Source organism: Protopterus annectens, chromosome 2.part2, assembly GCF_019279795.1.
Source record: "Protopterus annectens isolate FY-2018-M chromosome 2.part2, PAN1.0, whole genome shotgun sequence".
Taxonomy (NCBI): domain Eukaryota; kingdom Metazoa; phylum Chordata; order Ceratodontiformes; family Protopteridae; genus Protopterus; species Protopterus annectens.
The window spans coordinates 141,692,085-141,712,591 of record NC_056730.1 but is presented as its reverse complement, the minus strand read 5'-3'; the positions used below and the strand labels follow the sequence as shown (position 1 = coordinate 141,712,591).

At 43.5% G+C, this 20,507-nt stretch overlaps 1 protein-coding gene across 1 annotated transcript in view; it reads left to right on the top strand.

The window, feature by feature from the left end:
• ERCC8 (ERCC excision repair 8, CSA ubiquitin ligase complex subunit) overlaps positions 1-20,507 on the top strand; it is a 747,007-nt gene that overhangs the window by 270,300 nt on the left and 456,200 nt on the right. Inside the window, exon 4 of the mRNA XM_044063815.1 lies at positions 18,027-18,150. Within this exon, the coding sequence (XP_043919750.1) occupies positions 18,027-18,150 (124 nt within the window). The remainder of the gene's footprint in view (positions 1-18,026; positions 18,151-20,507) is intronic.

The following is a 20,507-nucleotide window of genomic DNA, read 5'->3' as shown; positions in this document are numbered from 1 at the left end:
TGTCTTTGGCTTTGCCTTTATTAGAAGCTGAGTAGGCCTGAAAACCCCTTCGGAAGCCGATACCTGCACAGCAGCTCCAGACCCATCCGAAGGAGCATTGTCCAAAGGTCCTGCTATAGAAATATTCAAAGGCCTAGTTGGCTCCTCGTGGGAGTCCGTTTCGGCCATCGGTTCCGAAATGACCGATGACAGGAGCTGCAAAAGCGCCTCACTGACGACGGCTGAACCTGAAGCTGGCTCCGCTTGTGCGATATCGTCAGATTTGGACCTCGGAGGCCTGTCTTTGTCCTTGCGTCGTTTGTGAACTCCGGTAGCCGGAACCGTATCCGATGACATTTTGTAATTAAAACGCCTACCGAAGTAATGAAATGCAAAATCGTACCTTCGTTTAATTGTACGTTGATTGAATCTAGCACAAAACCGACAACTAGCTACGTCGTGGTCAGGGCCTAAGCAAGGAATACAGTAAGAATGAAAATCCTTATGAGGTATTTGCTTCCCACATGAAATACAATTATTAACTTTTTCTGACATCGGACTGGAGCAAGAAAAAAGTTTCCCCAATGGGGTACTTAGCTTTGAGTAGGAGAAGAAAGTCTTCGGACTGACGTTTGTTCAGAAAAGATTGTCAGGAGTCAGCCGACCGGCACTTGCGAACTGCTTTCACCACACGGCAAGAAAGACTGGAGAACATGGCATCGGCTGTCAGCTTTGTACTCCTGGAGCTCTGACATCGGGGAGCATGGTTGAACAGCCGACGCCGGACCCAGACTTTGGGATTCTGGCCGACCGAGGACTGCCAGCCGGCAGAGGAGAACCCTACAGTCATGACTGCAACAGTGAAACACGATGAACATCAAAACTTGACAGGTCATGTAAAAGCTAAATTACTGGATGCTCCCTTAAACCAAGACCGCCTTTTTGGCAACAAAGCAGAAGTCGTCCTCAGAAGGATGGAGGAAAGAGCTAAATCTATCCAAACTGTTAAAGATTTCCTACAAGTACAGCTTCCCAAATTCAGTAGGCATTGGCTTTCTAAGAACTGGTCCTGTTCAGTCCCTTCTAGGCCTTTTCAGTCCAAACTCAGGAACAGCAGACCACCTAGGCTACAGTCTCAGGCTTCGCACAAACCTAAGCAGTGGGGGGGACTCCCACTTCCAAAGCAGGGAGTAGTAAGCCACCCCCTACGGACAGATGGCACAATGACTTAACCTTAACCCTTCCCAGCCCTGCTGTACTACCTGCTCCCTTAGGAGGAAAGCTCGCCCTGCATGCAAAAAACTGGGAACTCATTACCCAGGACAATTGAGTTTTGAACATAGTTTCCCAAGGATACAGATTCCACTTCCACACCCTACCAACACCAAATGGTTGGACAGACCTACCACCAAATCAATGAGTGGAGGCCCAACAGCAGGTTCTCTCTCTCCTCAATATCAGGGCTATTCAGCCTGTCCCAGCAGAACAAAGAGGACAAGACTTTTATTCAAGACTTTTACTGGTACCCAGATAAGACAACTCCTTGCGTCCTATCCTGGACCTCTCTATTCTCAACACCTTTCTGGTAGTTCCACAATTCAAAATGATAACTCTGCAACAGCTTCTTCCCATGCTAGCCAAGGATGCCTGGCTGGCAAACCCTAGACTTAAAGGAAGCTTACCTGCACATCCCGATAATGGAATCTTGCAGGAAATACCTACACTTCAGGGCAGGCTCCATGCACTATCGGTTCTCTGCACTTCCCTTTGGCTTATCTACTGCGCCCAGGGTATTCACAAAGTGCCTAGCTCCAGCCATTGCATTTTGCAGGCAGAGAAATATTCAGATTTACCCATACTTAGATGATTGTCTGATTCAAGCAGAAAGCCAGGACTTGCTATTACAGCACCTGGCATTCGTAAAGAAACATCTAACCTCACTGGGGTACACCATCAACGAAAAGAAATCTCACCTAGTACCCTGCCAACAGATTGTATTCCTGGGAGCAAGCTTGAACACAACTTCCCGGATGGCATTCCTCATTCCAGAGAAACAAGTTTACTTGACAACCTACTTCAAACTATTGGTCACAAAACCCCAGCTTATCTGCAAGGAAAATACTGCAAGCCCTGGGGTTCATGGCCTCTTGCATTTTACTAATTCCATATGCAAGACTGCATATGAGGAAACTCCAGTGGTATCTAAAAAGCCTATGGTGTCAACATTCTCAGGACCTGGAAATCAAGACAGAGTTTCTTTGGTGGGCAGAGGCCTGCTACCACAACAAGGGACTCCCTTTCACTCTACCCCCTGCCGCTCAAACCCTAACAACAGACGCATCAGACTATGCATGGGGGGCTCACATGGCAGGGCAGTGCATTCAGGGCAAATGGTACCCGAGACAGATGCACCTGCATAACAATCAGAAAGAGATGTTAGCTGTACAGAATGCTCTGCCAGCCTTCAAAGACCGTATTCTTCCAGGACAACTATTGGTAAAGACAGACAACACCACAGATGTTCTTCGTGTTTCACTGTTGCAGTCATTACATTTGGGTAATCCTGCTGGCAGGTTGCCCTTAGTCGGCCTGAATTCCAAAGTCCTGGGTCCTGCATTGGCTGCTGTCGCCCCTTCCCTGACGTCAGGTCGTCAGGGGTATAAAAGATGCAGCCAACTCCATTTTTTTTCGTCTTTCTTGCCGCGTAGTGCCCGAAGCAGAAGCAGTTCGCAAGTGCCGGTCGGCTGACTCCTGAGATTTTCATGTTCGAGTTTCAGATCCGAAGTCTTCAATAAAGCTAAGTACCCCATTGGGGAAACTTTTTTCTTGCTCCAGACCGATGTCAGAAAAAGTTAATAATTGTATTTCTTGTGGAAAGCAAATAACTCATAAGGACTTTCATTCTTACTGTATTCCTTGCGTAGGCCCTGATCACAACGTTGCTAGTTGTATGTTTTGTGCTAGATTTAACCAACGCACTATTAAGCGTTGGTATGATTTTGCTTTAAATTATTTTGGATGCCGGTTTAATTATCCAGAAATGTCATCGAATGGTCATACGACTACCAGAGCTCACAAAAAACGCAAAGAAAAGGAAAGAGATAGACAACAGAGGCCCAAAACCAACGACAAAGCTTCTCCTAAGCCAGTCACCGGTGCTCAGTGAGGCGCTTTCGCAGCCCTTGATGCCCGCTACTTTAGAGTCGCAGGCTGCTACCGACTCCCATGTGGAGTCGGCCATGCCGCTGGAAACTCAAGATATTGGAGCGTCTGATACTATTCCTTCAGATGGGTCCGGAGCCACTGAGCAGGCACCGGATTCTGAAGGTGTATTCAGACGTAAACATCTTTACATAAAACCAACCTCCGCTTCAAAGGCAAAGAAACAAACTCAAGAGCCACGTGAACAGGCCTCTATGCCCAAAAAACAGATGCTCAAAATGGCCGAAGACTTAATTACATTGATCAGGGGCCTAGGCAAGAGACTATGAATCTTCAGATCAGGTTTCTATTTCTTCTGATTCCTCTTCTGATCAGGAATATTCTCTTCCCCCTAATAAGGATTCTGATGCTGAAGAATCCATACCTTCAGCTTCTCCTCCAGAGGACTATTCTTTTGGGGAAACCTTGCATACCATGAGGGAGCATTTCCACTGGGAGAGCCAAGATTTTTCAGAATTTAAAAAGAGGCTCAGGGATTTCCTTTTACTTCCTCAACACAGGCTACTAGCCATTCCACCTGTGTTAGATATTGTAGATGATGTGTTTTCGGAGTCTACCTCCAGCTCCTGTTAAGCCTGACAGATATTACAGGGTTCCTGACTATCATAAATTCCTTTTTAAAACCCTGCTGCAGACCCAGAAACTATTTCACAGGGTCCCAAAGGAGTTAAGGCTTCCGTTGCAAAAAACCCTACCCCCTCTGACAGAGATTCTAGGGCACTGGATAGATGGGGAAAAAAGGTTTACACATCTGCTACCTTGGCTATAAGGGCCTTAAACTGTCAGTTTCATATGCTTAAATATCAGCAACATGTCATGGAATTGCTTAAAAAGAAAATGTGATTAAACTCTGAATGTGCAGAAAAAGAAATGTAGGATATATTGCATGTAGCTGAACAAGTTGGGAAGCATACTTTGCAATGTGGTTTTGATTCTTTGGAGGCCGCCTGCAGGGCCGCAGTTACGGGTTCTGTAATTAGGAGGCATGCTTGGTTAAGGGAACAAAATCTGCCTGATCATGTCAAAGTTAAATTATTAGATGCACCTTTACAGCATGATACTTTGTTTGGTGTTAAGGCAGCATGATACTTTGTTTGGTGTTAAGGCAGAGGAAGTATTAAAGAAAATGGAGGACAAACCTAAATCTATGCAAACTGCCAAAGATTTTTTACAAGTACAGCCACCTAGGTTTAGTAGACACTGGCTTACAAAGAATTGGTCCTTTCCTGTGTCAGACAGACCTCAAAGGGGCAGATCCAGACGCCCAGACGCCCTAGAGGCAGATCCCAGGCGCAAGGTTCCTACAGGTCAAAGCAATGGGGTGCTTCTACCTCCAAAGTTGGAGAAGACAAATCACAACCATACAGGAAACAGTCCCAATGACTCCCCCCTGCCTGCACCAAGCACTTATCTTCTGGCAGCACACTTAGGGGGAAAATTATCACTTTTTTTCTCAAAATTGGCACAGTATAACACAGGACAAGTGGGTCCTAAATATCGTGTCACAAGGGTACATGTTCCATTTCCATACCCTGCCAAAGGCAAACTGCTGGCCAGATCTGCCAAAAAATCAATGGGCAGAGGCACAAAAACAAGTCTCATCCCTCATGGACATGGGGACCATTCAGCAAGTACCAGAGCAAGAGCAGGGACAAGGATTTTACTCAAGACTTTTCTTGGTACCCAGAAAGGACAAGACCCTGGAGACCAATTCTGGACCTATCTATTCTGAACACATTCCTGGATATACCAAAATTCAACATGATGACTTTGCAGCAGCTTCTGCCCATGCTGGGCAAGAACACTTGGCTGGTAACTCTAGACCTAAAAGAGGCATACCTGCATGTCCCAATCAGACAGTTAGATTAAAGGCTGGCTCAATGCATTACCAATTCTCTGCACTGCCCTTTGGCTTATGTACTGTGCCCAAGGTCTTTACAAAGTGCCCTGACACCAGTAATTGCAGTCTGCAGACAGAGGACTACAAATATATCCTTACTTGGATGACTGCTTAATTCAAGCAGAGAACAAGGACATTCTTCTACAGCATCTGGTGTTTGTGAAAAGACTTCTAACATGCCTAGGGTACACAGTCAATGAAAAGAAATCAAAACTAGTACCCTCTCAAGAGATAATATTCCTGGGTGCAAGCTTAAACACAACTGCCCAGATGGCTTATCTCACACCAGACAAACAAAGGCAACTGACTACCTATTTCAAAAAGTTGGTAACAAAGGCCCAGTTATCTGCAAGAAAAATTCTGCAGGCTTTGGGCTTCATGGCATCCTGCATCCTACTAATTCCGTGTGCAAGACTGCATATGAGGGAAACCTCAATGGTACCTAAAAAGTGTTTGGACTCAACATTGCCACAGCCTGGAAACAATGATTACTCTCATTCCCTGCCTACAACAGGAGTTTTGATGGTGGGCAAAGGCTTGTCACCAAAATAAGGGACAGCCATTCACATTACCCCCAGCCAGGCAGACACTAACAACGGATGCATCAGACTATGCCTGGGGGGCCCACATGGTAGGAAGATGCATTCAGGGCACATGGTCCACAACCCAAATGCATCTACATATCAATCAAAAAGAGATGCTAGCTGTTCAGAATGCCCTGACAGCCTTCAAGGACCTGCTTCATCCAGGACAACTACTGATAAAGACGGACAACACCACGGTCATGTGGTATATAAATAAGCAGGGGGGCACACATTCTTACCCCCTTTGCACACTAGCCATGACTTTGTGGGACACGGCATTAACTAAACAAGTACATCTGCAGGCACAATTACTGCCAGGAAGGAAAAATACTCTGGCAGACGAACTAAGCAGAAACCTCATGGATCCCCAGGAGTGGCAGCTGGATCCACAAGTCTTCAGCATGATAAAGAAATGGGGATGCCCCGGGCATAGATCTGTTTGCTTCCCCGCACAACTACCAACTAAAAAGATTCTGCACAGGGACTTATCACAGACAAGCATGGAAAGTGGACGCCCTATCTTTCAGCTGGAAAGACCTGTCAGTATATGCCTTTCCCCACTGCCTCTCCTCCCCAAGGAACTCCCAAAGGCCAGACAGGAGAAGCCAAAAATGATGCTGATTGCCCCAGACTGGCCCCGCCAGTACTGGTTTCCAGTCCTAAAGAACTTGATTCAATGCCCAGCTTGGACCTTACCTCAAATACCTCATCTGCTGTCCCAGCAAAACAATCCGATCCTGCACAGCCAACTCAGGACTTTAAACCTGGCAGCATGGCAGATAATGTAGTCATACAAAACGCACCTCTCAGTAAAGCTGTGATGGATGTCATTTTGGAGGCCAGAAGGCGTAGTCCTAGAAAATCTTATGCTGGAAAATGGAAGAGATTCTGTGCTTGGAACCAGGCACAAGGAGCCGATACAGCTGTGCCAAATATTCCTCAGATTTTGCAATACTTAACTGAGATGCTGGACAAAGGCCTATCTTTTTCATCTATTAAAATTCATGTCTCTGCCATTTTGGCTCATTACAATACAGAACCACCAATCTTTTCTCATCCCTTATTAAAGCAGTACCTCAGTGGAGCCAAAAATTTAAGGCCTCCAAGGAGATCACCAATGCCTGCATGGTGACTACGTCAACTACGTCTTGGAAAAACTCACCTTGCCTCCTTTGGAGCCAGCTGCTACTGCTGATATAGTTTTTATATTGGAAAACAGCTCTGCTTCTAGCAATAACTTCTGCAAGACGAGTTTCAGAGCTACAGGCACTCCTGGCTGTGGAACCTTTTATCATTTTTTATCCAGACAGGGTCTCTCTGAGGACAAATCCAACATTTATGCCTAAGGTGGTGTCCAATGTGGCTCTTAATCAAACTATTCATCTGCCAACTTTTTATCCAAATCCACAGAACAAGGGGGAAATAATTCTGCATTCTTTGGATGTACACAGACAGCTTAGATTCTATTTGGATAGAATCAAAGTTTTCAGAAAGAGAGAGCAATTACTAGTGGCATATGCTGCAGGATCACAAGGAAAGGCTATCTCAAAGAAGACTATTTCAAAGTGGATAGGCCACTGCATTCGTTTCTGCTACTTACACCATGGCAAGCCAGTGCCTAAGGGCATTAGCCACATTCAGCCAGAGCTGCAGCCACTTCAGCAGCCTTTCTCAGGGGAGTACCAACCAAGGACATTTTAGAGGCTGCTACTTGGAGTTCAGTGCACACCTTTACAAAGCACTATCATCTGCCACTCTACTCTAAATCCAGGGCAGGCTTTGCCACTGCAGTTCTGCATGGCCTCATAGCCGCTCCTAACGTGGTTTAGCTCCAGCCTCCCAACCATAGCTTTGGGACTCTACCCAAATGTAATGACTGCAACAGTGAAACACGAAGAACCATAGTACAATTGTGTACACTTACCATAAATGTAGATGTTTGAGTGTATTCACTGTTGCAGTCCAGGTTACCCACCCGCCATCCCCCTTTCTTCTGATGGAACCTATGTGGTGTATTTGCTTGTAGATGAAGGTAAAGTCTGTATTGGTGCATGTATTTATATATATATATATATATATATATATATATATATATATATATATATATATATATATTGGCTACCCTTTTACGGGGCACCTGACATCTGGGTCAAGAAAAACTAAAGAAAATGGCGTTGGCCGCATATTTTATACCCCTGATGACCTGATGTCAGGGAAGGGGCGACAGCAGCAGACGCAGGACCCAGGACTTTGGAATTCAGGCCAACTGAGGGCAACCTGCCAGCAGGATTACCCAAATGTAATGACTGCAACAGTGAATACACTCTAACATCTACATTTATGGTAAGTGTACACAACTGTACTTTATGTGGTACATAAACAAGCAGGGGGGGAACCCACTTGTACCCTCTCTGCAGACTAGCCATGGCTCTGTGGAACACAAGTACACCTGCAAGCTCAATTCCTGCCAGGCGTACTAAATTCACTGGCAGACTACTTAAACAGAAATCTCATGGACCCACACGAATGGAAACTAGAAGCCAAAATATTCAACCTCTTGAGGAACAAATGGAGCACTCCAGCAATGGATCTGTTTGCCTCCCCTCAGAACAATCAGTTGAACAAATTCTGCACAAGAACTCCCCACAGCCAGGCTTGGAAAGTGGATGCCCTGTCCTTTACCTGGGAAGGCCTCTCAGTTTATGCCTTTCCCCCTCTGCCTTTCCTCTTGAAGGTTCTACTAAAGATCAAACCGGACAAGCCAAGGACAATACTGATTGCACCGGACTGGCCACACCAGCACTGGTACCCCCTCTTGAGCAGTATGGCACTGCTACAACCATTGCACCTGCCTCAGACCCCCTTTCCTGCTGTCCCAGCAGGTGGGCCAGATACTGCACCCTCAGCTTCAAACCCTGAACCTTGCAGCCTGGCTAATTCCTTGAGCTCTCCCTTAGCATCCCTCAGTAAGCAGGTACTGTATGTCATTCTGTAGGCAAGGAGGCCTAGTACTAGAAAATCCTATGCTAAAAAGTGGAAAAGATACTGTTCCTGGAGCCTGGCTCAGGGGATGGGCACAACGGTGCCCAGCTTTCCTCCGATTCTACAGTACTTAACAGAAATGCTCCACAGGGGCCTATCCTTCTCATCAGTTAAAATGCATGCCTTTGCCATTTCAGCACATTATAATACAGAGCCACCCCTTTTCTCTCACCCCTTGCTAAAGCAATTCACTAGAGGGGCCAAAAATTTAAGACCCCCCCCCCCCAGGAGAGCTCCCACTCCAGCCTGGGACCTTAATTTTGTATTGGAAAAGCTCAATCTCCCCCCATTTGTGCCAGCTGCAACAGCAGAGTTGAAATTCCTTTCTTGGAAAACAGCCTTCCTTCTAGCCATCACCTCAGCAAGAAGAGTGTCTGAATTACAGGTCCTCATGACAGTGTAACCCTTCATTATCTTCCATTTGGACAGGGTTTCTCTCAGGATTAATCCTTCCTTTATGCCCAAGGTGGTGTCTAGTGCCTACCTTTTTCCCTAATCCACAAAACAAAGGGGAATGAGTACTGCACTCTCTGGACGTGCACAGACAACTTATTTTATTTGGACAGGACTAAGCCTCTCAGAAAATCTGAACAGCTGCTAGTTTATTTTGCTGCTAGGGCAGAGGGGAAAGCTATTTCAAAGCAAACCATTTCCAAATGGATAGCCCATTGCATTCATTTCTGCTACAAGCACCATGGAAAACCTACCCCACAGGGGATAAGATCACATTCCACCAGGGCTGCATCTACCTCTGTGGCTTTTCTCAGTGGAGTCCCTACCAGGGACATCCTAGAAGCTGCTACCTTGAGCTCTGTACATACCTTCACCAAGCATTACCACATGCCTATCTTTTCTAAATCCAGAGCTGGATTTGCCACTGCAGTCTTGCAGGGCTTAATAGCTGGCCCTAATGCTCTTTAACTTCCTCCTCCCTTCCTTAGCTTTGGGAATAAACCCAAATGTGATGACTGCAACAGTGAAACATGAAGAACATAGTACAGTTGTGTACAGTTCGAGTGTATTCACTGTTGCAGTCCTCATTACCCTCCCTCCAGCCCCCTGACTTCTCTTGGCTCTACCTTTCCTTCTTGTTTGGTATATTTATTTTTTCTGGTGTATTTGCTTTTTGATGGGGGTGTACCATACCATATAATTGCTTCCTATTGTGGGGGCACCTGACATCTGGGGCAAGAAAAACTGATGTAATGGTGTCGGCTGCATGTTTTATACCTCTGATGACCTGGTGTCATGGAAGAAGAGACCGCATCCGACGCAGAAATCCGAATACTCTGGTATTCAGGCCGGCTGAGGGCTACCTGCAGGCAGATAACCCAAATGTGATGACTGCAACAGTGAATACACTCAAACATCTACATTTATGGTAAGTGTACACAACTGTACTTTTCTCTATCTCCGTACTCCGAAACAGCTTCGATAAGCCTTCCGACTACCGATCTTCCAAAAAAAAGTAAGGATAACAGAGACAGACCGCATAGGTCCAAAATTGCCGTCGTCGCTTCCGTTAAGCTAGTCGCCAGTCTGTCGTTTCTCAGTGAGGTGCTTTCGCAGCTCCTGATACCCGCTACTACAGATTCACAGGCCTCTACTGAGACCTATTCGGAGTCCGGTATACTGCAAGATGCTTCTTCGACTATGGAACCTGCAGATGTCTTTACCTTGGATTGGTCCGGAGCCGCTGTGCAGGCACCGGCTTCTGAGGGTATATTCAGGCCTACAGACATTCATATTAAACCGACAGCATCGTTCCCAACTAGAAGTACCGAATTCCTCAGGCCTAAAACTGCACTATGACTAGAAAACTGATGACCAAACCGCAGACTCGGGCCCATATGCCTCAAAAACAAATGCTTAGCATGGCTGAAGACCTTCTTACCTTAATTAGGGGAAGCCAGCCTTCTCCCTCTAAGAGACCTAGAACCGATTTTCTTTCTGATTCTTCTGATCAGGAATCTGATATCTCTGCTCCTTCTGATTACCAGGATTTGCCCATATCTACTTATGAGGATTCTGATGTAGAGGATTCCATTCCCTCTGCTTCCCCTCCAGAAGATTTTTCTTTTGGTGAAACCTTGCATACCCTTAGGGAGCATTTCCGCTGGGAAAGCCAAGACTATTCTGAGACCAAAAAGAGACTTGGGGAATTCTTACTCCTACCTCAACACAGGCCTCTAGCTATCTCTCCTGTTCTGGCTATTGTAGATGATGTTTTCTTGGAATCTAGACTTACCCCAGAAACTTTACCTCCAGCTCCCAGAAAACCTGACAGGTACTACAGAGTACCTGACTCTTCAAGAATCCTACTGTGGATCCAGAGACCATTTCCCAAGGACCAAAATCCATTAAGGCTGTTGCTGCCAAAAATCCTACCCCTTCTGATAGAGATTCTAGAGCCTTAGACAGATGGGGTAAGAAGGTATACACTTCTGCTACTTTGGCCATTAGGGTTTTAAATTGCCAGTTTCATATGTTAAATTATCTGCAGTATATTATGGAACTACTTAAACAGAAAATTATGTTGATTCCTGACTGTGCTGAACACAAAGTCTTGCAAGATTTAATGCATTCTGCAAAACAAGTTGATAAACATACTTTGCAATGTGGTTTTGATGCTTTAGAAGCATCTTGCATGGCTGCTGTCACTGGGTCTGTACTTAGAAGGCATGCTTGGCTTAAGGAACAAAACTTGCCAGATCATGTTAAAGCTAAATTACTGGATGCACCCTTTTTGGTAACAAAGCAGAAGTCGTCCTCAAAAGGATGGAGGAAAAAGCTAAATTTATGCAAACTGTTAAAGATTTCCTTTAAGTACAGCCCCCCCCCCCCCCCAGATTCAGTAGGCATTGACCTTCAAAGAACTTGTCCTTTCCAGTCCCTTCCAGGCCTTCTCAGTCCAAACCCAGGAACAGCAGACCACCAAGACATCAGTCTCAGGCTCCGCACAGATCTAAGCAGTGGGGGGCACCCACTTCCAAAGCAGGGAATAGTAAGCCACCCCCCTACAGAAAAATGGCACAATGACTTGACCTTAACCCTTCCAAGCCCTGCTCAACTACTTGCTCCCTCCGGAGAGAAGCTCACCCTACATGCAAAAAACTGGGAACTCACTTCCCAGTACAAATGGGTTTTGAACATAGTTTCCTGAGGATACAGATTCCACTTCCACACGCTACCAACCCTAAATGGTTGGCCAGACCTCCCCCCAAATCAATGGGCAGAGGCCCAACAGCAGGTTCTCTCTCTTCTCAATATCAGGGCTATTCAACCTGTCCCAGCAGAACAAAGGAGACAAGGTTTTAATTCAAGACTTTGTCTGGTACCCAGATAAGAAAACTCCTGGCATCCTATCCTGGACCTCTCTATTCTCAACACCTTTCTGGTGGTTCCAAAATTCAAAATGCTAACTCTTCAACAGCTTCTTCCTGTGCTAGCCAAGGATGCCTGGCTGGCAACCCTAGACTTAAAGGAAGCTTACCTGCACATCCCAGTAAGAGAATCCTGCGGGCTCCATGCACTTTCAATTCTCTGCACTTCCCTTTGGCTTATCAACTGCGCCCAGGGTGTTCACAAAGTGTCTAGCTCCAGCCATTGCATTTCGCAGGCAGAGAAATATTCAAATTTACCCATACTTGGGCAATTGTCTGATTCAGGCAGAAAGCCAGGACTTGCTATTACAACACCTGGCATTTGTAAATAAGCTTCTAACCTCACCGGGGTACACCATAGTCTCACCTAGTACCCTGCCAACAGATTGTATTCCTGGGAGCAAGCTTGAACACAACTTCTCAGATGACATTCCTCACTCCGGAGAAACAAGTTTGACAACCTACTTCAAACTATTGACCACAAAAACCCAGCTATCTGCAAGGAAAATACTGCAAGCTCTGGGATTCATGACCTTCTTGCATTCTGCTAATTCCATATGCAAGACTACATATGAGGAAACACTAATGGTATCTAAACAGTCTATGGTGTCAACATTCTCAGGACCTGGAAACAATGATTCCTATTATTCCTTGTCTAAGGACAGAGTTCCTTTGGTGGGCAGTGGCCTGCTACCACAACAAGGGACTCCCTTTCACTCTACCCCCTGCCACCCAAACCCTAACAACAGACACATCAGACTATACATGGGGGGGGGGGGCTCATATGGCAGTGCATTCAGGGCAAATGGAACCCAAGACAGATGCACCTGCATATCAATCAAAAAGAAATGTTAGCTGTACAGAATGTTGTGACAGCCTTCAATGACCTTATTCTTCCAGGACAACTATTGGTAAAGACAGACAACACCACAGTTATGTGGTACATAAACAAGCAGGAGGAACCCACTCCTACCCTCTCTGCAGACTAGCCATGACTCTGTGGAACACAGCATTGAGCTACCAAGTGCACCTACAAGCTCAGTTCTTGCCTGGCAAACTAAATTCATTGGCAGACTTAAGCAGAAATCTCATGGACCCACACAAATAGAAACTAGAACCCAAAATATTCAACCTCTTGAGGAACAAATGGGGGACTCCAGAGGTAGACCTGTTTGCCTCCCCTCAGAACTACCAATTGAACAGATTCTGCACCAGAACTCCCCACAGTCAAGCTTGGAAAGTGGATGCCCTGTCCTTTACCTAGGAAAGCCTCTCTGTTTATGCCTTTCCTCCTCTGCCTCTCCTCTCAAAGATTCTACTAAGATCAAACAGAACAAGCCAAGGGCAGTACTGATTGCACCAGACTGGCCACACCAGCATTGGTACCCTCTCTTGTGCAGTATGACACTGCTGCAACCATGGCACCTGCCTCAGACCCATTCCCTGCTGTCCCAGCAGGCAGGCCAGATTCTGCACCCTCAGCTTCAAACCCTGAACCTTGCCACCTGGCTAATTCCATGAGCTCTCCTCTAACATCCTTCAGTAAGCAGGTGCTGGATGTCATTCTGGAGGCAAGGAGGCCTAGTACCAGAAAATCCTATGCTGAAAAGTGGAAAAGATACTGTTCCTGGAGCCAGGCTCAGGGGATGGGCACAACGGTGCCCATCTTACCTCATATTCTAGAGTACTTAACAGAAATGCTCCACAAGAGGCTATCCTTCTCGTCAGTTAATATTCATGCCTCTGCCATTTCAGCACATTATAATACTGAGCCACCCCTCTTCTCTCACCCCTTGCTAAAACAGTTCCTTAGATGGCCAAAAAGTTAAGACCCCACCAGGAGAGCTCCCACTCCAGCCTGGGACCTTAACTTTGTATTGGAAAAGCTCACTCTTCCCCTCTTTGAGCCAGCTGCAACAGCAGAGTTGAAATTCCTTTCTTGGAAAACAACCTTACTTCTATCCATCACTTCAGCAAGTAGAGTGTCTGAATTACAGGCCCTCATGGCAGTGGAACCCTTCATTATCTTCCATGCGCACAGTGTTTCCCTCAGGACTAATCCTTCCTTTATGCCCAAGGTGGTGTCTAGTGTGGCCCTAAACCAGTCCATTCATTTGCCTACTTTTTTCCCTAATCCACAAAACAAAGGGGAATGGATGCTGCACTCTCTTGACATGCACAGACAACTTAGATTCTATTTGGACAGGACTAAGCCTCTCAAAATCTAAGCAGCTGCTAGTTGGCTTTGCTGCAGGGGCAAAGGGGAAGGCCATTTCAAAGCAAACCATTTCCAAATGGATAGCCCATTGCATTCATTTCTGCTACAGGCACCATGGAAAACCTACCCCACAGGGGATAAGATCACATTCCACCAGGGCTGCATCTACCTCTACGACATTTCTCAGAGGAGTCCCTACCAGGGACATCCTTGAAGCTGCTACCTGGAGCTCTGTACATACCTTCACCAACCATTACCACATGCCTATCTTTTCTAAATCCAGAGCTGGATTTGCCACAGCAGTCTTGCAGGGCTTAATAGCTGGCCCTAATGCTCTTTAACTACCTCCTCCAGTCCTTAGCTTTAGGAATCAGCCCAAATGTGATGACTGCAACAGTGAAACACAATGAACATAGTACAGTTGTGTACAGTTACCATAAATGTAGGTGTTTGAGTGTATTCACTGTTGCAGTCCTGGTTACCCTCCTTCCAGCCCCCTGACTTCTCTTGGCTCTACCTTTCTGTCTTGTTTGGTATATATTTTTTATGTGTATTTGCTTTTTGATGAGGGTGTACCATACCATATAATTGCTTCCCATTGTGGGAGCACCTGACATCTGGGGCAAGAAAAACTGATGTAATGGCGTCAGCTGCATGTTTTATACCCCTGACATCATGGAAGAAGTGACAGCATCCGACGCAGAAATCTGAAGACTCTGGTATTCAGGTCGGCTGAGGGCTACCTGCAGGCAGATAACCCAAATGTGATGGCTGTAACAGTGAATATACTCCAACATCTACATTTATGGTAAGTTTACACAAATGTACTTTGTTATAGTGAGTACAAAATTTTAACTTTCTAAGTAGTATTCCACATTCCTATTGGAAGTGTGAAGAGTTATGTGCTATCTGGCATTCAAATTTTATGATATTTAAATGCCTAGATATTTTGCTGGATGTACCTGTGTTTCACGGTCTGCAGGTTAAGAGGTATGCCGCTTGGGAACAAGCTTGGTTTAGGTGCTCATTGTGAAGCATATCAAACAGAATTCTCATCATACCTGTCAAGTGTCCAAAAATTTGCAGAATGTTCAGATTTTTCCCTCATTCTTGGTATTTTTCTCATAAAATTTGTAGTTTTCTGGCAAATCAGTGAGGATCAAAGACACTACATAATGACATACATTTGAGTTTAGACTTATTATCCATCAGAAGGTAACCGTGAATTGTTAATTCCTGTCATCTTGTAAAGCTCACGCCTCCTCCTGATCATTATTCTGCATGAATTGTTCCTACAAATTCCACTTATTTCTGTGTAATTTGCTCCTTCCCTTTCCTAAAAATCTGTCTTCCGGTTCTTTTCTCTCTTTTACAATATGCAGTACTTCAAATAAAGCTGGTTTAGATTTTGATTGCCATTTTCTGGTGATTGTTTTTTGACCGCCAGCAAAATTAAACTTAAGGCCTTGATATATCTAGACCATTCAGATCATTTGTCCCAGCTCAAAAGAAACCGTCTTCAGTTTGAAACCATTTACTCCCTTAACATTTCTGACTGTTCTGTAGGGAAGTTTTTAAATATGGCAACTCATTACACTCCCAAAAAGCATGTTCCTAGTTACTTTTCTTCCCCAAAACACCTTCAGCATTTGCTATCCACCTAAAAAAACTTCTTTGAAGTCGTCTTGGGGTAAAAAAAGACCTACGCCAATTCTTCCAAGCAAAAATCTTAAACGTTCTGGATTTTGTTGCATACTCTGGAGCCATATGTATGTCCTCCCATTGTTTCCTTGTAAATTGTGTTTCCACTCTCTCTCTACCCAATCTTTTCTAACCTCTTCTACTAATTATTCTCTTTTCAACAAGTTGCTTCTGTTCTAGCTTCATCTAAAACTCCTACCAGGACAGGTCTTTCACCTAATACTCCCCTTATCTTTACCTACACTTTGATAACAGTCCCTGAGAGAGAAGGCAGTCTCTTGCCTGCAGTCCAGACTACTTCTTGGCCTTATCCCATTCTATTACATTTCCCTCTCTAATTATTTGCTCCCAATGCCTTTGCCAGTTTTCTCCAGTAAATTCCAGCCCCATCTTGCATATTTCTGTATCCCTACTTACAGTCATCCATATTGGCAAAATCTCCCTTCTCCATTCATGTGTTGCCTTACTTCTTAGAATACTTTCTGCAAGTTTATGAATATAATATTCTCTATGCTGGTTATTATTGTCCACAAGGATTTGCATCCAAAATTTCACTCTCTCCTAATTTCTTGACACCCCCCACCCCACTTTGTCATAATCCATATCCACTTTAAATTATAACCTTCTGCTTGTGTTTTGTATGTAAGCCTTAGCAGTGTAACTGAATTATCCATTTAAATCAAATAATTCTAAACCACCTTGTTCTTTTGGGAGGATCAACTTATCCCACTTAACTCTTGCCTTTTTTCACTACCAGATAAATTCATTCAATTCTATATTAATTATTGTCCACAACTTTTCATCTTGTTAATAAAAATATGCCTTAAAGGACTTAAAACCATTTCCACTGCTTGTATCTTAATATCCATATCCATAAACAAGGGCTACCAGGTTTCCCAGTTTTTGTGTTATCCTTTTTGTTTAGTATCTCTCCACACATACTTATCTGCCATAACAGAAGTCTTTTAAATCTATACCACTCTTATCATGTCCCCATAAATAATGTTATTGTTGAACCAAGTTATGAGTGGATACATAATTTACAGCTATAGCCTTTGTTTTATCTTCACTAGCTTTATATCCTGGAAGGACTTGAAACTACCTAGAATGTTACACAAATCTGAGATGTGCCTTTCTGGATTTATCAAGTACAAAATAATATCATCTACAAATAAAAACATATTTTCTTGATTACCATACCAATTATATCCTTGAATTTCTGAGTTCCTTATTTTCTTTGCTAGTATGGCTATAAGTATAAAGCAAATAACAAAGGGATTCTTCTCTTCAAACACAGAGAGGAACCCTCTCACTTTAGTTCTTACTTCTGATCCTTCATATACCCTCTTAATTAACCTTGTTATTGTTTCAGGGTTTTCATATGCTTCTGTTGTCCTACACACAAAATCCTAGCTTTCTCTGCATTAAGACCCATCAACAACAGCAGCATTTTACGGTCATCTTCCCTCTGGATCATCATTGTTCTATTAATGTTGTCAAACGATTGCCTACCCACCACAAAACCACACTGATCCGTTTTGGCAACAACTTTGCCTTTCTTTTAGCTAATACAGGCATAAACATTTTATAATCATGCTTTAAAATTGAAACGGGTATATATGAGGCTACTGGTATATGCTTTGTTGAGAAGTTTTTACTTGTATGACTCCACTACATTGGAGTTTGCCGAGACTTTTGAATATACAAATATAACTATTTAATAGCCATAACTTTGTATTTATCCTAGGTTTTATAGTTAGATATTCTCAGGCCCAGTTTGTCAACTGTTGTCATTCTTAAATGCATAGAAAAACAGCAAGTTATGCATATGTGCTTCCAGAATTCAACTGCATAAATGTGAAAATGTTCCTCTTGTAACCTCTGTATGTAAAATATATAAAATGCAACTCTGCAGCTTCGAATAGTATTCCTGCAACCATGCAAGCTACATCATCACTTTTATGTGTTAAAGAAACTGTAAATATTCTGTGTTTCAGGTCCCACCCTCATGTTCACAAATACAGTGTTGAGACAGTGCAGTGGTATCCTCATGATACTGGAATGTTCATTTCCAGCTCATTTGATGAATCCTTGAAGGTCTGGGACACAAATATGTTGCGGGTAGGTAATTTGTAAGTGGTTATATTTTGAAATTTGTGTTGGTAATTATTATTGCTTTTTTGATTGGTACATATTGTTATGATACTGGGTACATTAAATATTTTATTACTGTAGAGAATTTGTACTGCGCTAATGCAAATGCACTTGTTTTACAGGAGAAATGTAACAGGTGAAGTGAAGTAAATGTATTTTTTTTTATTAAAAACCTATGTAAATGAAACTGTTGTTGTTACTTCAGTAAAATGCAGCAGATGTGTTTGAGATTGAAACTGACTTTTCATCTGTGCATATATTTTCAGTGCATAAGGCTTATTACTTTTTTAAATGCTACTTTAGATGAAGAGAATACATTAGCCATATGGACCTCAACAGAGGTGTATGGCTGTGGCAACAGGAAACAATCACATAGCTAGGGCACAGTGAAAGGGACAACTGCCCCGGGTGCAAAGTGTTTGGGGGAGCGATTAGCCATCCATCATCAAGATTGTTCTTTAGTGCAATGCTGGCTTTTAAAAGTCATTTTGCACTTGCGGTCATTACCAAGTTTTGTAGTTCTCCATGTGTTGTCTAAATTGTAGCAAACTGCTTAATATAGACTGAGGTATACTGTTTCAAATTTGCTTTGACAGCTGAACATTTGTGAGGCTGGTACAATGTGGGTTGTTTTTAGGAGGGCCTTAACCAGTTTTGTTTGCAAGTCAGCCACTGCATTGCAAACCTCTTGCACTCCCTACATAGGGGGGACTCTGCCTTCCCACACCCCTGCTGATACTCTTCAGTCATTTCACAGTAGTGGTCATACTCTGAGGTATCACAGCCCTGGACTTGTACCCCAGGTTTGATATTAAATGTTCACAACTCCAAGCATTATAATTTACGATTTTCTGACTTAGAGGGGAAATTACTCTTGTGGAACTGCTAAAGGTGAGACGTTGCAGATGATAAATACTTCCTTCAAATCAAAACTGCGCATATCCTAAAGTTTATTGTTCGGTAGCTAAGGAACCAGCATAGTGATCTTTGTCTTGTATTGCAGGTGAGTGGTCTTTATAGTAATATATTATGATCGGCTATACTAAAAACCTCTACTAGATTGAGTAATGAAGCTATAAATTGTTCTTCAAGGTTCCATTTCTTCTGTATGAATTTGGTTAAAGATCCAGTTAAAGGGAAAAGAGCAGTTCATATCAGTAATATGGACAAGATCCTTGTTGTTTAAGTATTTCTTAACTCAAGCCTGATTGCTTTGTAGCATGCAGTTTGCTACAGTTAAAGTAAAAAAAAAAAACATTTTTTTGTTTGGTTGTTTTTAAACTAAAACTTGCACACCCTAGCTCTTATTGCAGGGTATAAACTGTAGTAACTGTTTGCTACATTTGTAGTTTTCTACAGTTTAAACAGAAAAAGACTTTTTAAAACTAAAACCTTAGCGTTCTAGCACTCTGTGCATGATATCAACTGTAGCATCTGTTAGCTGCATTTGTAGGAAGCAGTTTGCTATAGTATAAAGACAAAAATAAAATTTTTTAATTAAAACTTGAGTGTCCTAGCTCTCCGTGCAGGGTATAAGCTCTTTACTAAATGTGAGGAAGAAGGGTCTGGGGCAGGGCACATAAATGGGACATGAATGGCTGGGGCAGCTTGATTGATTGATGTGCCAGTAGAAGAAACGAACCAGGGTGGGACTGGCACAGCGCCATTTTTATATTGACTATAATATGTCTGTGTATTAAATAAATGTATGTTTTTAAAGCAGTAGCTGTAACGGTCTCTTTAATATGTTCCTACAAAATGGATTTGGAAGTAGTTTCTGTTCACATTATAGAATTGGTAAATAATTTTAAAAACTTAGAAAAACACAATCTGTCGACGAAGATGTGCTTTATTGCTGCAAACAGAATGAATACATTTCTCTGCTTTGTTTTTAAACTTCAGCTAGTCATGTCTTAACTTGCATTCTTTGTGTCAACGGAGCTTGAACCGCACTGTGTGTGTGTGTGTGTGTGTGTGTGTGTGTGTGTGTGTGTGTGTGTGTGTGTGTGTGTGTGTGTGTGTGTGTGTGTGTACCCTGCCCTTTAGGTATATGAGGAATCCTAGTGCTAATCTCTTGTTGACGGAGGAATGGTTGTGCTGTCAGTCAGTTCAGGTAAAGCTAGAGCCCAACATTCCAAAAGTTAATGCCTTTGTCTGCAAAAACAGATATGTTATTCTGCCCACCTTACCATTGTACCAGTGGTGTTGTAATTCCCTCCCACGCTAACCAGACTTGATGGTAAGTAGATGTCTTGACTATAGCCTACTGTCCTGTTGCATTATTTCTGATTCAGGCTGTGAGTGCTGCCCTTTCTCTCTCTAAC